Source organism: Carlito syrichta, unplaced genomic scaffold (assembly GCF_000164805.1).
Source record: "Carlito syrichta isolate Samal-C Ts95f unplaced genomic scaffold, Tarsius_syrichta-2.0.1 Scaffold136919, whole genome shotgun sequence".
In the NCBI taxonomy this organism is placed as follows: Eukaryota; Metazoa; Chordata; class Mammalia; order Primates; family Tarsiidae; genus Carlito; species Carlito syrichta.
The window spans coordinates 246,562-265,069 of NW_007081015.1; the positions used below are offsets into that span (position 1 = coordinate 246,562).

General features: G+C 55.1%; 2 protein-coding genes across 2 annotated transcripts in view; one reads left to right on the top strand and one right to left on the bottom strand.

The window, feature by feature from the left end:
• The window catches only part of LRRC71 (leucine rich repeat containing 71), a 9,331-nt gene extending 5,174 nt beyond the window's left edge, over positions 1-4,157 (top strand). The window contains exons 6-12 of the mRNA XM_021708433.1: positions 51-135; positions 609-758; positions 935-1,028; positions 1,377-1,465; positions 2,718-2,829; positions 3,235-3,356; positions 3,908-4,157. Of these exons, the coding sequence (XP_021564108.1) occupies positions 51-135; positions 609-758; positions 935-1,028; positions 1,377-1,465; positions 2,718-2,829; positions 3,235-3,356; positions 3,908-4,024 (769 nt within the window). The 3' untranslated portion in view covers positions 4,025-4,157. The remainder of the gene's footprint in view (positions 1-50; positions 136-608; positions 759-934; positions 1,029-1,376; positions 1,466-2,717; positions 2,830-3,234; positions 3,357-3,907) is intronic.
• Positions 4,158-5,231: 1,074 nt separating this feature from the next.
• On the bottom strand, positions 5,232-17,622 carry ARHGEF11 (Rho guanine nucleotide exchange factor 11). Its single transcript, XM_021708442.1, has 19 exons — positions 17,449-17,622; positions 17,312-17,359; positions 16,917-17,104; positions 16,474-16,620; positions 16,129-16,208; positions 15,844-15,969; positions 15,232-15,349; positions 14,450-14,628; positions 13,802-13,877; positions 13,313-13,480; positions 12,371-12,461; positions 11,552-11,677; positions 11,100-11,161; positions 10,040-10,258; positions 9,401-9,763; positions 8,348-8,443; positions 7,250-7,497; positions 6,863-7,046; positions 5,232-6,367 (listed from the first exon to the last, which is right to left on the bottom strand). The coding sequence occupies exons 1-19, from the start codon at positions 17,571-17,573 to the stop codon at positions 6,309-6,311; spliced, it is 2,703 nt and encodes a 900-aa protein (XP_021564117.1). The 5' UTR covers positions 17,574-17,622; the 3' UTR covers positions 5,232-6,308.
• Between the last annotated feature and the right edge of the window lie 886 nt (positions 17,623-18,508).

Genomic DNA, 18,508 nt, shown 5'->3' on the forward strand with positions numbered 1-18,508 from the left:
GCCCGGCCTGCCCCTCAGTCCGCTTTTCGGGACTGGCCGCGCCGTCGAAGCGCCATCCTTTCCCCCTGTGTCGTGGCTGCCTTTCCCACCGACTTGTGCGCAGATCTGACAAATGTTTGCGAAGCCCCTGTGGGGGTGGGCTGTAATTGCAGGGTGTATTATTGGTAAAGAGACATTTCGGACACTAGATTTAGGGCACCTGGACTTGAAATCCGGCTCATCCCCGTCTCCGTTTGTGACCTTGTAAATGAGGCTATTTGTACCTATTCCATAGGGTTGTTGAGAGGATTAATGGACTTAATTTGTGTGATGGACTGCTGGCACTTAGCTCAAGAGAAACTAGCTACTATTTTCTCCCTTAATGTGAGAGTCTGAGCCTCCCTCCTCGCCCCTCAGCTCGTCCCCACCCAGGTCCTTCTGCAATTTCTTCCCAACAGCACCTCACCCCAGAGGAGTCCCATCCAAATTATTTTAACATCAAGGCAGGGAGGTGGGTGGAGGGTGCTGTCAGCCTGACTGCTACCCAGGCGTGCAACAGCCACCCCCATGCCCCCACTGAGGAAGGGGCTCTGTCTTCTTCCCCCACTCCCTCCCTTTTGTGAGCATAGCCCTCCTCCTCTCGACATGGGGACTTCAAAATGGACCGTGAGAAGAGTCAGATTGCAGGGGTCAGCAACAGTGCACTTGTGGATAAGACAGACAAGACACAGACGCCGAAGACCCCCAAGGGCCTGGGCAAGAGGAAGGAGAAACCAGGGGTAGGTGTGCTGCGGAGGGCACAGGGGTGCTGGGTGGGCAGGTGGGCATGGGGGGAGGGAGCCAAGTGGGACCGTTGAAGGTCACACAGGTCCAGGGTCCTCACCCCAACCACTCCCTGTACCCATCTCATCCCCGGGGGAGGTGGGACTTTCATCTCTTCTCACACCCTCCCCAGGAACTGGTCAAGAAAGAGGAGAAATCAGGGTCTGGGCAGTCGCCCACGCAAGGAACCCCAAAGAAAGAAGACACCAGCAAGGCAGGCAAGGGGAGTAAGTGTCATTCCTGCGGTACCTTCCCGAGGTGCATTGGGAGGGGTGCAGGAGGCTGCCCTGGGCAGTTCCTGTCTTTGGGCCCGACTTCCTTCTCGCGGGATGATGTGGAGAGCTCCACCTGGCCCAGACATCCTGCCCCACCCCTCCCCATACCCCCTTTCTTGGGGCTGGACCCTTGTGGCTCTGTCCTCAGACAAGGAGTCCACCCCCGTCACTGGGGCCCCCGAAGCCATTTCTATTGCAGCCCTCAGGTGGTCTTTCTGCCTCACCTCAACCATTCTCTCTGGGAGCCTGGGTGCCGCCGGAAGTGTGCACTGTGCATCCTGGCTCCTCTTCTGCCCCCAGAGGTGACCATCCCCGAGCAGAAGCTCAGCAAGGTGAAGGGGACCAAGACTGGGAGCAGGGAGAAGCGCAGCTTACTCCTAGAGTCTGAGGTGAGGACAGGTGGGGTCTCCAGGTGGCCCAAGTGCACTGGTCCCCAGGCTCTCCAGCCCTGTGCTGTGGCAGCAGCCACCGGTCTCCATGTTTTGTCCTCCGCACCTGTCCCAGTCACCTGTCCTAAGCCCCATCTCCCCGGCCTGGGTTTGCTGAGGGCATATTGGGCTCTGTGCTCCACTCCCCCTTCTGACTCGGGCAACCCCCCACCTTTCCTTGTTTATTGACCACGGTCCCAACTCGGTTCATTCCCAGAGGCCCTCAGTTCGCCCTCACTCCTCCATCCATTGTTGGGGTGCTGGGACAGGTGCACAGGAACACAGTGTGTTCTCTGGCCACTCTCAGCAGCTCCTGAGGAAGGCAGGGCATTTGTCAGGTCATGGCCGCCTCACCCCCCTGTGCTTTCTCCTTTGCCCCGATTCTCCCATCACCCTTTTAACTTGGGTCAACCTGCTCTTGCTTTGGAAATCTTCCTGGGCTCCCTCCATAGCGCCCACCCTTCCCCTCCCTTCAGTTCTGCCAGCTGCCCGAGAGTCTGTCTCTCTGTATTTTTCTCCATGAGAAGGAGATCCCCTCCCTTCCCAACATAACCCCCAGGCAAGGAAAGGCCCCTCCTGTTCCAGGGCTCTTCTCTGGCACCCAAGACAAGATCTTACAAGAGAGGAAGTTAAGATGGAGGGAGGGGCGGGGTTTCCTTTCAATTCCCACTCTTGCCTCTGCCCCTGACTTGATCAGGCTGTTTCTCATCACAATTTCTTACCACCTTCCTCTAGTCCATTCTCTTTATTGTGGCAGCCATTAGGAAGCACTAGTAAGACCCGGATGTAGCGAGCTGTCTTGCACCTCCAGCCTGCCTTTGCACCTGCCATTTTCTTTGCCTGGAACATCTTTCCCTCATCTTCATTTGAGTGTCCATAGACTTCCCAAAACCGGTCAGCTCATAAGGCACCTCCTCCAGATGGCTGTTCCTGGCTCCTGGCCTGGGCTTAATGTCTCTCCTCCACGCTCCCAGCGTGCTCTGAGCTTCCTTCTATCTATCTGCTTGTGGTCACACTAGACCACGCCACTTTCACCTTTAGGCTCCCCCCCACCGAGGAGCTTTTCAAGGGCCCGGGTTTATTTGTCTTTGCATCCCCAGCATCTAGGACAAAGCTTGGATATAGCCTGCATTCAAAACATGTATGTTGAGTGAATGAATGGTCTGTTGATGGTTCCTCTTCCTCCACTGCAACTAGTGTTTTGCTTTAGCAGCTGGCTGTGGAAGCCACTGAGGTGGTCAACCCTCTCCTGGAGCCAGTGGAGCATCGAGATGGGAAGGTGTTCTTGCCAGGGAACAAGGTCCTATTGCACCTCAACCTTCTCCGTATGTTTGCCAACCTTCCTGCCCTTCTGCCGCGAGGCTGTCTGGAGCCCATCCTGCTGGAAGTGTGCCTGCCCCAACTCCCTGGGCAGACCTGGTTCTCCCATTGCCCGGCATTGTGCTGTCCAGGCCTTCTTGCCAAGGCTCAGAAAGTGATGCACAGGAGGGAAACTGAGGACAGGGATAGAGCTGTGAGGGGAGTTGGGGACAGGGGAGCTCAGAGAGGAAAAATGGTGAGGGGAAGCCAGACAAGGGAGGAGGCAGAGCTGGGTGAAGGGCCAGGCAGGGAAGGATGGGCCTGAGCCAGGGAGTTGGGTGGAGAGCCGGAGAGGCTGGGCTGCTGAGCTGAGGGTGTCAGGCTTTAGTGAGGCCCATGGCATAGAGGCATCCTGTCTGGCCTTCTGCTAGGAAACCGCATCACAGAAGTGGGGCTGGAGGGTTTCCTGGCCGCAGTGCAGTACCAGGTGCAGTTCTCCAAGGCCAAGAGTGTGGCCAAGGGTCCAGTGGGGCTGCTGTGGCTGTCCCTGGCAGTAAGTCCCCTCCACTCTTTCCTGTTGCTGTTTCTGGCAGCTTTTCTCTCCCCATTTTGAAGGAAGGTCTGTAGTTGTGGTTTCCCCGATCCTTTTTTTTTGTTTTTGTTTTTTAACTAGGAGTTTCCCTCTGTTGCCCAGTCTGGCGTGCAGTGGCATGCTTTGCAGGGCTCAGGTGATCCTTCTGCTCAACCTTTTAAGTAGGTGGAATCACAGGTGTGCACCACCACACTTGGCTTTTTATTATTTATTATAGAGACAAGGTCTCGCCAAGTTGCCCATGCTGGTCTCAAATCCTTGGATTCAGGCAATCCTCTTGTTTCTGCCTCTCAAAGTGTTAGGACTACAGGCGAGAGCCACCTACCACACCCTTTTTTTTGGTTTTAAATGCCAGTGTAACCCCCATTCCTTACTGTGGGGTCAGCAGTCTTAGCCACTGTCTTTTCTCCATGTCCCTAGTTCCTAACCCATTCTGCCCAGTACGTTTTTTCTCCTAGAGGACTGATCTCCATTCCTCTCGTCAACTGTCAGCCTTCCTTTTCCTCTTTCAGAAAAACTGCTTTGCTCCGCAGTGTCCTGCCTACACCATGATCCAGGAGCTGATGCTGCCCAGGGACCCCATCAAGGCCAAGCTTAAGGAGGAGGAGGCCATAGCTCCGCCCACTTAGTCCCCTCCCCCGCTTGCCTGAGACTCAGGCTACAGAAGCACACCCATGCCTGTGTGGGCTGACCTCCTGGGGAGAGCTCGGACCAATAACAGTCTGTTGCGGTACTTCTGAGGTGTTTGGAAACCATCAAAGTGCTGTGCCTGCTACATTTGGTTTCTGAGTCTGTTCATGCTGCATGGCCAGAACAGGCAGGAAAGGGATGGTCTGAATCGCTTTCTGGTTCCGGTCTCTGGGCATCAGCTAGCTAGGGGCATTGCTCTTCCACTTCCCAGGGACTGGCTCTTGCTTGCTCAAGCAAGACACTGCCCCAGTGTTCCCCAGGAGATGCGCCTTACGCCAGGGTTTGCCCTCAGAAAGACTTGGGCCAGGATCAATAAGTGACATGCACAAGCTATGGGAGAGGAGAGTGGGAGTAGGTGGGGTAAAGGGATTGAGCACAGCGCGCCCCTTCTGCCTGTCTGGTTAGCCTGGAGGAGAGGGGAGGCTCAGCTAAAGAAAATGCACAAAGGCCACTTTCGAGAAGGTGCTGAGGGACCTGACAAAGGCAACACTTGAACACGTTAAGGTGCTTGCTTGGTGATGATCAATCACCCCAGCTTCTGCTGTGACCCCTGCCCCTGTCCTGTAAAGCTCAGGGACCCCTGGCAGCCTCATTGTCATTCCTACACCTCCTCACGATGACGCCTACATCGGTTCTGATGCCCAATGAGACTGTAAGCATGTGAGGACAGAGCCTGGTATCACGAGAGGTGAGAAATGAAGCAGCAGATACTTAGGGCTGAAAGGGAGTTTGTCACTTGATCCAACAGTGAATGCCAAGAGCCCGAGGCAATGTGACTGCACCTGTGGGAGGATGGAAGGACGATGGTGACAGGGACCAGCCAAGCCTGAGATAGCCACCCACCTTATATTTTGCAAAGTCTTGAAACTCACTGAGGACAGCTTGTGAGACCTCTTGACCCTGGGTCCACTGCCCCATATGTACATGTGTGTGTGTGTGAGTGCATGTGTGCATGTGTTGAGACTGAGTTCAGTGTCTTTTCATGTTTTCTCCATTGGCTAGCAAGTCTGTTCAACCTAGTCTGGTGAGCGTGCAGCTGAAGCCTTGGAGGCTTCCTTGGGTTCCTACATCCAATCCTAACCAGTCCCACAGAAGCAACCATCAAAGTTTTTAAAAAAGCGGTTCCAAGAATCACACACACACCAGCACAATTGAAGAATATTTAACTTTTCTTAAAAAAAAATCTTAACCATGAAAGGAAGAAAATAGGAGTATACATTATCTTAACAGCAAAACAGTCATTTTCATATCTATATTTTATATATATTATATATATTTATATATATATATGTATATATACACCCAGCACAGTGTGTATATTCTATTCATGGGGTGTGGGGTGAGGATGTGGGGGAGGCCATTGCTGGTGGCCCCTCGGATGGTCCTGGGTGCTCTCAGATCCCCACCCCACCTCCTGGGCCCAGTCTTCAGCGCTGTACCTGCTACATTGGTTTTCTACAGGGTTGGGGTGGGGAGGGTTAGACTCAGGTGGGGTAACAATTCCCTGCGGTCCCCATCTTGGGAAGATGACAAGTCCTAGGAAGGGGAAGGGCTCAGCACCCTGCAAAACAGGGTGCCAGGTGGGACTGGAAGCCAGAGACCTCCCCACTCAGGGGGACAGGGATACACAGGTCTGACTCCCCTTTCAGGCCCCGACCCTGGAGCTGGGCTATTGACTAGGAGATACAAGTTACCACCTTCTCCCTTAGCAGTCCCTTCTGGAACTGCCACCAGCACTCCAGGAACAGAAACAGAAAGGTCCAACTTATTTACAAAAGCAAAGACGCACATACAATACATACATATTTATAGGGAACCAAAGTGACAAGAAGGAGGGAGGCACCTAGCTCTCCTGGGGCCCTGAGAGGAGGGGGAGGAAGAAAGTGCATTTACACAGAAGCCTCCTCCCTTCTCTCGCATGTCTGAAGACGTGGCATGTTCAGGGGCACACACAGACACATGTGTGGGGCGAGGGCAGACCAGGGCCTTACAATGCGGTCAGCATGCTTAGGAGACATCAGGCCTTGGAGGGCTGGGCTGGGGGGGAAGACACATAACCTGACTCTGGTCTGAGCAGACCAAGCAACATGCGGGTCTCCCTCAGGCCTCGGCTGGATCTCAGTTTCCCCAATTGCCTCTTGCATGGGGGAAGTGTGGGGTCTCCCCATCCTGTGCCCCTGTCTCAGGCCAGTTCCTGGAGGAGTGGGGATGCAGAGGATTTGATTATGGTCCTGGTGATGTGGTCACATCTGCTGTGCTGTCTTCCAAGGGGGTATGAGAGCCTGTGGGGTGATGACGACGGTGAGGAACTGTGCCTGAGTGAACCCCTTCCACATATTTTGTCCTTCAGTGTTATCCATTGCCCCCAGAAAGCCTAGTTTCTGGTGTGGCTTGAAAAGGGCTGTCTACTGAACCCCACTTTGTCAGCCCCCAGGCCCCCCATCTCAGTAGGTATGTGTCTTGTCTTCCTGAGTTAGAACATAGCCGCGTCCCTGGCTCACCCGATATGGTTCTAAACCCCTTAATAAGAGCAGGTCTTCAGTGTGAGGCCAGGCTTCCCCTGGCCTTGTCACCTCCACAGCATGAGGAAAAATAGGGTTCAATCAAAACTTCCCACTGGGGGGCGAGGGGAGAGGAGAGGGAAGGAGAGCTTCTACGGGACTTCCCTAAAATCATCCCTTTCTGAGGCTGAAGGAACAAACAAGTTACCCTAAGGGGACGCCAGAGCCACCACCTCTCACACTCCCTGGTGGTCTCCTCCCCATGGCTTCACTTACCATCTTCAGGGCAGGGCCTCAGCTCCTGGCTGTTCCTGGGCTCAGAGGTTTCCTTAGCTGAAGGCAAGAGAGCACCTTCTGTCCATCGGGCTGCTTCTGTGTGGAGACTGCCCACAGGCGTGGTGCCTCCCGACGACTCTCCCCCGAGAGACTTGAGCAGCTCTCTGTGGGCCAACTCCATGTCCTGAAGTCATGGGGGAATAGGAGGTATGGGTCACACTCTGACCTCTGCTGGGGACAGGGCTGTGGTTTCAGGGAGGCTGGGTAGGCTGAGGGAGAGCCCTGGTCCAGGACAGAATCTAGGGCTCATGTGAAGACACCCCACTTCAGGGTATAGTCTGGGGTGAGGGACAGAGGCCTGCAGGGACCCAAGTCCTTTCCCCTCACCTTGAGCCTGTTGAGCTTGAGGGTAAGCTGCTCAATGGTGCGGAAGATCATGCCCACATCCCTGAGGGCCAGGCTTGGGGAAGAGCGGTTGGGGCGTCTTTGATCTCCAGTGTCTCCCTGCAGCTGGGGTGGTGGCTCTGTCTCCCAGGCAGGGAGGCTGTCAGGCTGGGAGGGGCTTGTGGCTACCCCTGCAGGGTCGGTGCTTGAGTCCAGGGGTCCTGCTGGCATGCTGACATAAAAGCAGTTTCCTGTTCCCACGGCAAGAGAAAGAGATTGGGAGGCAGGCACAGAGAAGTGGAAGCCATCCTCCCACTCCCCGACGCTCCTTTGCCTGACAGACGTGCCAGGGCAGCCCTCTACAGGTGAATTCGGGGCGTGCTGGTGCACAGCCAGGCAGCCTCCTGAAAGCCCTTCCCCAGGGCCTTTCTACAGGGCACTTTGCTTAGACTTGTCTACACCAAGGGAGACTCTGAGTGAAGTGGCAGGGCTGCAGCATTTCATCTGGAGTAACAGAAGGGCCCCCATGCCTCAAGGGGAAGGCCCCTGTGAAGAACAGGTGGGTAGCCCTCTCTCCTTTCCTCACCTTGGGTTCTGTTGATGAGCTTCAACCCCATCCCCACCCTCACCCCCACTGCCATCTGTGTCACCATCCCCTTGACTCATCCAAGGGGGGCGCAGGCAGCTGGAGGAAGGATGTGAACATCTCTGATAGGGCAGGAATCTCAGAGAGTCACCGAGGAACCTGGGAGGCAATTGATGAAGCCTGTGTCCACAGTGCCACTGGAGCGGTAGCTAGGATGGGGGAAATGGCTTAAGGACACTGGGCCCTGGGGATAAGCCAAGCTGTTCCGCCCCATGTTACAACTGAACACAAGCGCTTAACTCTGCTGCCTCTGACAGGTGGCTTTTAATGCTGGAGGCTAGACTGGATGGCACAGAGCCTGTCCCCCTGTTTTCAGGCCCATATCCTCCTCTTTGCTTGTTGCAGATGACAGAGGGAGTCTGTGGGTGTGCACGTGTGACTGCAGGCAGGAGTTTGCCCCCCAAAGCCCCACACTCCAGCCCTGGCCTGTCTAGCTGCAAGGAGCAGTTTGTTACCCGTAGCCTTTGTTCCGCCTTCCACTTCAGGTGGCTCAGGCTCTGACTGGCCACTCTCTGGTAGTGCAGGGACAACCTTGCTGCCTGCCACCTCGGCTGCACCGACACCACCACCACCAAGAGGAGAGACCGAAAGATAAGGCAAGGGAAGGGAAAGAGAATAGGGAGAGAGGAGAAAGGTGAGGGAGAAAGAAGTGGGGGTGGGGGAGGAGAAAAAGGGAAGAACAAAGTGAACACAAGATCATACATGATGACATCCCAGGGAGCTGTGGAGAACTCTCCACCAATTCACCGAGAGAGAGAGAATGAGAAGGCCAGTTTCCAGAAACCCAGGAGAGAGGGTGGACTTGGGCAGATGGAACAAAATATGCTACCAGAAGGGAGGCAGGACGACGTCCCCAGGGAGGATGGGAAGTCCCTGCCTGGCCAACAGACTGCCTGGCTTCGTGCCACCTTTCCTGCCACCCTCCTCTCTTCTCAGTGCTGGGACTTCCCTCCCTTGGGCTCACTGCTCTGCCCGGACAACCTGTCCTTAGCCTCCCTGTGAGTGGGTCTTGGCTGTTCTTGTCTCAAAGCCATCCTCGGCATTCCCAACCTGAGGTGCCCTCCCTGCCACACCCCTTCCATCCAAATGCTTCCCAGCCTCGTCCTCCAGCCCTTCCAGCCCGAGCTGCCACCTCCACTGCCCTTACTGTCTGGAGTGAGGGCTACATGCATCTGCCATATCTTCCCAGGTCCGAGACTCCTGACAAGGGCACCTCTTAGGACCAAAAGATTAGGGAAGACGCCAACAGAAACTCTTACTGGCAAATGATTTATCTCAGGCACAAGGAAAAGTACTCATGCGCCACAGAATGAGGTTCAGAGATGATCAAAACTCTGTCTAAAGGTGCACAGATATTAAGTGGCAGAGCTAGGGCTTCAAACCTGGGCTGTGTGACTCCAAGGCCTTAGAACGGTGTCAGTGTGCAGCAGGAAGCCGCCACCTGAAGACCTGCCTCCGCCCAGCAAAACTGCAGTATGTCTCCCAGTGGTTGCGCCCATGCATTTTACCTTTTCTCACAACTTTGTAACTTCCTGACGCCTCTGTGCTTGAAGCCTCTTCCGCTGGATTCCTGTCCAGCTCTGGAGACTCCCAGATCCCAGAATTTCTGGTCCTTGGGGGCAGGTGCTCTAGAGAACAGAGAGCTGTGTCCTCTTGCTCCAGCTGGCCCCGCTCTGGCCCCGGGAGCTGGGTGTTGCCCCCTTTGCCCCCAGTGGGAGCTTGCCCTGGGGAGCCTGGGTCCCAGGGGTGAGAGGTGACGCTGATGACAGAAGGCGTGGGCGTCAGGTCATCCTCGGGCTCCCCCACAGCCTGTGTTTCCACGGTGTGAGCAGGCAGCAGGCTCCACAGGATCAGGTGCCGCAGGCTCTCCACTGGAGGGGAATAGGGTGATGGCTCCCCAGCACAGGTCTGCACGCCAGGCCAGGGGTGGAGTGCGCGTGCCAGGAGCAGTGCTGCTCCCCTCCCCCACCCCAAGGGGTGCCTCAGGCCCAGGGTGGAGGGGTAGGGTAGTGACACCTGTCTCTCTGCAACCACCTCTCCCCAAGAACGCCAGGGAGAGCCTTTGAGAAGGTGGAGGGTACAGGTGTCTCCACTCACACTGGCAATGCGACTGGGGAGCAGACTGATGGCAGCCTTGAGACACTCACCATCCTCCAGAGCAGACTCAGCAAGGCCTTCCATGAACAGAGGACCTGGGAGGGCCAGATGGATGGAGTCCCGGGCCCGGATGCCCCTGTTCTCTCCATCTAGGGATGCGGAAGGGTGAGGCAGAACGCCCAGCTCCTCCTCCTCTATGCTGCCCTCCTGCTCAGGGTCTTCCAGTGGCACTGGGTGCTTCCCTTGGGCCCTCTGCTGGGGCCTAGTGCCTGTTGTGGATGAGAGGAGAATGCCAGGCAGGGAAAGGAGGAGGGCATGTATGGGAGACCTTATGTGCAACCAAGGGGCCGGGACACCGACTGATTCATTCTACAAGTGTTTATTGGGCACCTGATGGCCAGGCACTGTCCCAGGCTCTTGGCATACATCAGTAAACAAAATAAAGACCACCCCCTGCCTACATGGAGCTTACATTCTACTGCAGGGACACAGAGAAATAATATTAAATAATAAGTCAATTACATAGGTTCTTAGAAGGTGATAAGTTCTACGGGAAAGAAGAAAAAATAGAGCAGGATGGGGGAGTACTGACTACAGTATCAAACAGGGTAGGCAAAGGGGACACTAGGACAGAGACCTGGAGGAGGTGACAGCGAGGAAGGACTTACCCAGGGAGCCCAAGATTCCTCTCTAAACCTAAGACCTTAAATTGTTTCACATAAACACTTTCAAAAAATGAGAATTGTTTGAGGTCCCACCCATCCCATCCAAGCAAGTGCATCTTAAGCCCTTCAGGTTCTCCTATTTCCATAGTCTCAGACACATCTCGCTCTCCTAAAGTAACTATGGTTGAAGGGGGTAACTGCTAGTTGCACTTGGACTCCACCAGGCCCCTCCTCTTCCTCCACTGCTAACACTGCCACCTAGAGGCCACGTGGGAATCTGCGGCCAAGTGAGCTAGTTGACACTCTTAAATCTGTTCAGTCGGCTTCCTTTCTCACCCTGGTTCTTCCCTACTCTTTACTGAAACCTCATGTTTCACCCCACCCACACCTAACCTGTACCTACAATGGCCTGGGCTGGCTCCCACAGGACAGTTTGATGATTTACCTCCAGGCAACTCCTCAGGTTCTGGCTCACTGTGGAACACTTCTGAGTCATCCAGGTCTACCCTGAGGGAAGAAGCCACCCACAGGTGAGATGGCACAAAACTCACTTCCTGGACTCCCAGATTAGGATGGGCAACAAAGGAGAGGGACCCGAGGAGGGAAGGGTCAGGCTTATCACCTGCCTGGTCTGGCTGGAAACAGGGGAGAGTGGGCTCTGGCCAAGCCTCTCTGGTCCCCTGCTCTACTCTCCCAACCCAGCCAGGTGGAGCAGACAGGGGCAGGAGGTGGGAGGTGGGGGCATGCTCCTCCATCTGCAGGAGCTGTAGCCGCCTATTTCCCACTAGCCATTCCTAGCTGAGGCTGTCCACCCTGGGGGCAAAGGGCTGAGAAGCTGCAGGAAACAGGCAGTGTGGAGTAAGGATGGTGTGGGGCCTGGAGGGTTGAGCACTGCACCTGCTGGGTGTGGTGCCCTGGGGTGCAGGCTCCTGGGGTCCTGGGGGCGGGGGGAGTATAGGCGTTGGGGCAGTTCCGGGATGCCTGGTGGCATTCCGCACGACCTCTTCTAAGAGCTCCATCCATCTGTTGCTCGGCAGGAACAGAGAGGACTGTGGTGAGAACAAAACCATGGCACATACCACTGCTCCAGAGCTTCCAGGCCCTTCTCCACGCTCTGCCCTGAGGACTTGCTGCCTGGTGGGTTCCCACTGCCCTTCACAATCCTCACTGGTGCTCCCTGGGGGTTATGTTACTAGGGGTACCAAATACTGGACACTAACCTTCTGAACCCTTTGTTATGCTCTGTGCTAAGTGTTCTGTATGTTTTCTCTTTCAAAATAACTCTCTAAGAGGCAGCATTATCCCCATTTTACAGATGAAAACTCTAAGGCTGAGAAAACTGTCTGTCTCAACCTGTCTTTCCACTGTGCCATACCACTTCTGGCAGCTGGTGTTGAGGGGAGCACGGGCTGAGAGGAGGCAAACACCTGAGAAGGGTGCGTGGACCAAACATATGCTATGGGGAAGGGAGGAAAGAAGCAGAGGTAGTGGTAGAGATTTGGGAGCTGGTTCTCCCCAAAGCAGGCCTGGCTACAGGGACAGGGGTGAGGACCCCTCAACTTCTCTGTGCCTGTCCTACCTGCCACTTCCCTTCCCTACTCCCCATCCAAGAACGCCTCTGGAGCCCGGCCCTGGCTCACTGTCCAGCATCCTTATACCCACCACCCTGGTCCCAAGGGGATGGTAGTTATGGGCGACCCTTCAATCAATTCTCACGTGTTCTTGTCTGATGACGTCAATGCAACCAGCTCATAGATCTGGGGGGGACCCAACTTGGAGGTACAGATGATGAAAAAGGCCCGTTTATCTGTGTGCAAAGGAAGACAGAAGGGTCTATACTGGGGGTGGCAGGTGTGATCGCAGTCCGGGCCAGGGTAAGAGTGAGGATCCAAAGCCCTAACCCTCAACATGGATGAACAATGTAGCACAAGATAGATCTGGTTGATCAGAACCACTTGGGACCCACTTATAAAAGGGACAAAGGAAATTCTGGGACCCTTAGTGTCATCTATCATGGCCACCCCATTCTTGTCCTGCTCTACTAAGAGAAGTGGTTATATGGTTCTTAAGGTTTACAAAACATTTTCATACCCATCATCCCTTTTGATCCCCCTAAGAAGAAGGGTAGGTATCACGCTCATCTTATAGATGGAGAAAGTGAGCCCAGAGAATTCGGTCATCTGCCTCTTGCTCCTTTTCTCACACATACTCACTTCTGACTGAAATGCCTCTGTCCCCTGGACCTGGCTCTGCACCACAGGTTCTTCGTCTTTTGCACTCAAGCTCCATCCACCACTCTTACAGCAGGAAGGCTTGTCCTACTCACCCTGCCCACTCTCACTCTTCCCAAGACTGGGAAGACACTCTTAGCCCACCTTGGATGTCCACATCCCAGCCAAACCAGTGCTGTCCCTGAGGGCTGAGCACCCCCGCTGCAGGTTGTCCATCCTATCCTGGTTCCCATGCTACCTTCATCCCAGCTCCATCCTGGACCTCCTGCTTAGACTGGGTCAGGAGAGGAGGAACGGAACACAGGCGGACAGGTAAGTTTTGCAAGGCCCCAGGCTGGCCCTACATCACCCAGTGCTTGCAGGATATGAGTCAACAGTGATCACGGCCCCAGAGCCCCAGGCCTGCTGGGACCAGCTCCCCGGGTACCTGTGGCCACGGAGCGGATAAGCACAGCGTTAAGCTTGAGCACGGGGCTGAAGGTCTGCTTGCTGTCTGAGGCGCCCACGGCGGTCTTGCTGTGGCACTTCAGCAGCAGCTTCTCATCTTGTTTCTGCAGCAGCACCAGGAGGTCGTCCAGCAGCAGCACGTGGAGATCTGGGAGGGTGTGGAGGCAGTGAGGCATTCCTCGGTGCCACTGAGGCCTCACTAGCACAGTGGGGGTGGAGGCTTGCAGAGGGTCTAGGAAGCCTTGGGAATTGTGACCCCCACTCCGCTCTGTTACTGCCCCCATGTCGTGCTTAAGGAGCTCTCAACTGCACCCCTAGCTCTCAACTGTCACCCCTAGCTGTGTGCCCTCCCTGGTCACCTTCCTACCCCTTCAGGACAACAGGTTCCAGGGTTTGGGAAACAGAGGGGAGAAGCCAGGGGAAGCCCACCCCCTGCAGGCTCCTTTTATTCCCAGTCCCTGGCACATACCCAGGGTCTTATCCTTGCTGATCCTCCAGGTCAAGGGTCCCTCATGGATCATCTTTCTGGTGGTAAGATCCAGGCTCTGTTAAGGAGACATCATCCTCATTCAAGAACCCCCTGTGTGCCAGACATTGTGCTAAGATGCTGGGATTCAGTGGTGAACAAGGAACATTCCTTTCCTTTACGTTCTCTTGGGGAATACAGATAAGTGGAAAGGCAACTCACATGCCATGTGCTATGCTGGGGAACATACTGATGGCTCTGGCTTGGTCTTCCAGCCACCCCTGCTGCATGCTGTCAATCTTCTTGAGATGACCCGATTCTACTCTTCCTGCCCATGCCTGCAAGTGCCCCCCACCTGAATGATCGCCACTCTACCTCCAGCCCCATCGCACCCAGCATGGGGTGTTCTAACATCTAGGGCTGTTCTAACATCTCGTCTTTACTAGGTGGGGCTGTCTGCCCTTGTCCATGAAGGGACAGAGTGACAATGATAAGAGCATGTGTGTCTTCCCAGGCTCCCTTGTGCCACCCTATTGCACATAGGACCACATCTATTGCCTTGGAGGCTCCAGGCCTGACCGGAGCTCTGTCCTAAGGGTGCCCAAAAAGTGTGTGTGAAGGGCTGCCCATGCTGCAGCCTCTGTCTCCTACCTTGAACTCTGCTGCCAGGGGATTGCTGGCCCTCTCCAGGGCAGTGGCATCTAGGCGTTTCTGGTAGCCCTCTAAACGGTGCCGGTTCTCCGTCTGCTTCACCGCTTCATTCACGTACTTGAGAATCTCCCGGCACTGGTCCCGGGCCCGGCAGAGCTTCTCATGCTCAGAGGTGCCACCTGTCAAACAGGACAAAGGAGGTGGTAGGACTCCTGCCTGAGAAGTCCATCACAGAGTACTACTACCTGCCTATGTCTAACCACAATGACTGGCTGGCCTCAACCAGCAGGCATGGATGAAGGCAAGCCACCGTGCCTACCTACCATGAGGACCTCGAGTGGCAAGGTCAGCCTTTGTGGAGCATCCTCAGGTTTCAGGCCACTCTTGGGAATTCCTGCCTAGACCACAACCAACCCTACAGGTGGTGGGACAGAGGCTGTGGGTAATGGCAACAACGATGCCTCTAGAAAGCCTGTCCAAATCAGGCTGAGGTTCTAAGGCCTCTCTTTCCTAACTCCAATGTCCCAAATTCGCAGGTAGTGAAAGATGCCCAGGATCCCAGCATCAGTGACAATGCTGGGCCAGACCTCTTGTTCAGCCTGGTCTGCTATTCCTCGAGTGTGACCACATAGGTTGTGTCTTGTACACTGCAGGGCATGAATGGGGCTGAAATCCAGCCATGGCTCCTGGTGTGAGACCACGATCATCCAGGGAAACAGGTGCCCCTGAGTGCCAGCCTGAGTGTTTGCTGCCCCTGGTGCTAGCACCTTGCCACGCCCTACCCTCTGTGTGCTTGATGATGCTCTCCAGCAGCAGTGGGTACTTGGTGAGCCGCTGCATCTCGGAGATGATGAGGTCTCGCAGTTGCAGCCGCCGACACTGAGGATGGCTCTCGGCCTCCTAGATGGCAGGGGAGATGTCAACTTACGGTTGGGAGCTGGCTTAGGGCTCAGGGCCAAGAGGGAGACAAAAATGCCAAGCAGGTCCTAACCCCAGATGGATACCTAGAAACAGTGGTGGCAGCTTCTTCCTTAAATACTTGGGGAAGGGTCGACAGCAGGGAGATACCAACCCAAGGAAGGGATATGGTCAAAACAAAAGGACTGGTATCACTGCTATTTTAGAGACAAGGGCACGGAGACCCATCCTGTGCACTGGGACTGGAGTTGGTAAGCCAGGCTCTGACTGTAAATCCAGCGTTCCTGTCAATGAGCCGAGCAGTAATTTCTTTACCTAGAGTGAACCAGCACTTCTCAAGAGCTGGCGTGGGGCAGGGTGTGGATGGGTGGAGGGGGTCACTGTGGACAGGGGGCCTGGGGCCAGGAGAGAAGTCGGGGAGATCTTTGGTGAACCTGATGCAGAGAGAGAAGGCTGAGGTGGGGCCAAGGATATACCTGCATGAACAGCTGGAACCGGCTCTCCTTGCGCTGCTTGGTCTTGATCAGCTCCAGGGCTATTGACTGATAGGAACAGAACTGTGCAGCCACTTGCTGAAGCTCCTCTCGGGCAGGACCATCAAACTGAAGAGGCGGAAAGACAGAAAGACATTGGCCAGGGCGCCACACCTCTGTCAGGGCCATCCCCTACCTGTCCCTTCCTCTGCCAAATTCCCTAGCCTTGGGTAACGGGATCCTGCCTCCTCCAATCTCCTTGCCAAGAGGGAACATCTGGAGCCATACCCGAGCCAGCATGAGGTCACTGATCTCTTTGATGATGGGGCCCTCCTCCCGGAGCTTCTTCATGGCTTCACACCAGGAATCTGGGGTGAGAAGAGAAGAAACAGAATGCCTGCACTCGAGCCCCCAACCGTCAGCCCCTTTGTGACAGGGTAAAGGGACTTTTGACAACAGTGCTCTGGGGAAGGGTCTGGAAACCATTTACTTTTGGGGTGACTGGAGTGCCAGTTTCAGGTTGTCCATCAATCTTTCTCTCACCAAGGAGGACTGTAAGGGTTATTGACTCAGGGAGGTCTGGGCAGGAGGCCAAAGGCCAGCAGAGGAGTTTAGAGAGCACCGGTTCCTTACTGTGAATCTCGATGAGCTCAGGCAGGTTGGGAAAGAGCCGGGCCAGCTCTTCCCGCGGCATCAGGTTCTCCTTCTTCATGCGCTGGTAGAAGATCAGGTCCAGCACACGGAGTATGCGCAGGTGGGAAGCCTCCGTCACAAATAGCTCTGAGTGGTGGTGGAAAGCCAGGGAGCAAGCAGATCAGCACATGTCTAGACTCGCTGCCCTGGTTCCACACCATGCTACTTCTGGGACTGGAGGGCTGGCTTCAGATCTTCCAGCAAGTTTTCTCTCACCCCAAGGGCTAGACCTAAGATGAACTCACAGCAACAGGAAACACAGACCTGGTCTTGCCTGCAGGGGCCCCCAACCTACATACCTCTTGGCCGCCCTCAGTGTCTGGGGGCCTCTGAACCTACTCCTACACACGAGTGAGTGGAGGGGGAGCGGAGCACATTCTTACCATTGATGACCTCCTGCCGGTCAATCTCCCTCTGGGTTAGCCCAGCCACCACGTCCTTGCCCACTGTGTGCTGCCAGTTTTGGGCATCTGGCTCAGGCTCCAGATCAGACAGCTGGCCCAGATCATCCTCCAGGAGGTGGGGAAGGAGGGTGTCTGTGCAGAACCCCAAGCTGGGGGACTCAATGCTCCTGGGGAAAACAGGTAGCTCAGCTTCACTGAGGAGGAAGAGCTCACACACAGCCCTCCCTTTCCTGCCCAACCTGCTTGCCCATGCACTTGGGAAACCAGAGGGCCACTAAGAGGAGATGCAAGCCAGGCAGCCCCTTGGGGTGGGGGAAAGCAACTGAACATGGATGGGACATCTGAACAGAGGAACCACTGTGCCCATCACCCACCTGCGGCCCATTTTGGGGGTGAAGGGAGGTGTTGGGTTCTCAAGAGACCTGTGGAGGAGAATGTTAACTCTCAGCAACCCTCTATCATTGCCCTCTCCCAAGATGTCCAGGGATAGAGCCATTGGAGCCCTGCCCACCTGGTGGAGAGGCTAGAAGCAGAGGATGAGGCCGACTGGTGGAGGCGAGTAGCTTCAGCAGCAGCATCCATGTCAACATCACTGCGAGAGCGGGGCACATTCTCCCCCTTTCGAGACCGTTTCATCTCTTCCCGGCCCTTGAGGCTCTCTGAGCGGCCTAGGCGAATCTCTGAGCGTGAACTAGGGAGAGGGGGACAAGAGACTTGGGGACCTTGCATCCTGGCCAGCTTTCACCTCCTGCCTCATCTCCAGGGTGCCTCGATGCAGCAAGTTCCCCACCCCATGCCCACATGGCGAAAGCACCTGGACAGCAGAAGCTTCTCAGTGATAAACCATTTTTGCTGTTCTATAAACTCCTTCCACCGGGCACAGTAGCTCATGCCTATAATCCCAGCACCTTGGGAGGTGGAGGTGAGAAGACTGCCTGAGCTCAGGGCTTCGAGACCAGCCTGGGCAACTTAGTGAGACCTTGTCTGCACAACAGATTAAAAAACTAGCTGGGCATGGAGGTATGTATGTGCCTGTAGTGCCAGCTACTTGGAAGGCTAAGATGGAAGGATCACCTGAGTCCAGCAGGTGGAGGCTGCGGTGGCTGTGCACTCCAGCCTGGACGACAGAGTGAGACTCAGACACACAAAAAAACAAAAAACAAAAAACTCCTCCCTTTCCCCAGTCAAGCTTGATGGATAGAGTCATCTTCCTATTGACCTATTAGGAAGGGATCCTAACAGGAAGATGAAATCGGGGGCTAAGAGAATCAGACTTGTGCTGTGTCCAGAGGCCTAAGACACCATGCTCCTGTCAGAAAAGCTGTGGACATGGTCCACATGATCCATGGATGGTCCCACCTCCCTGTCCCTGTAGCCATCTACCGGCCAGTTCATGTCTCTGCTCTGGAATGGGTTACTGAATCTACTTGAAGTGGATTTCTTTCATAAGACTTCTTAGAGAAAAGTATGGCCACTGTCTTCACATGTTTATTCTAGGACTCGCCACACTGCCAGTCAGAAAATTCTATCTGCTGTTGGATTATGGCTCCTCCCGTTTTTTTTTTTTTTGA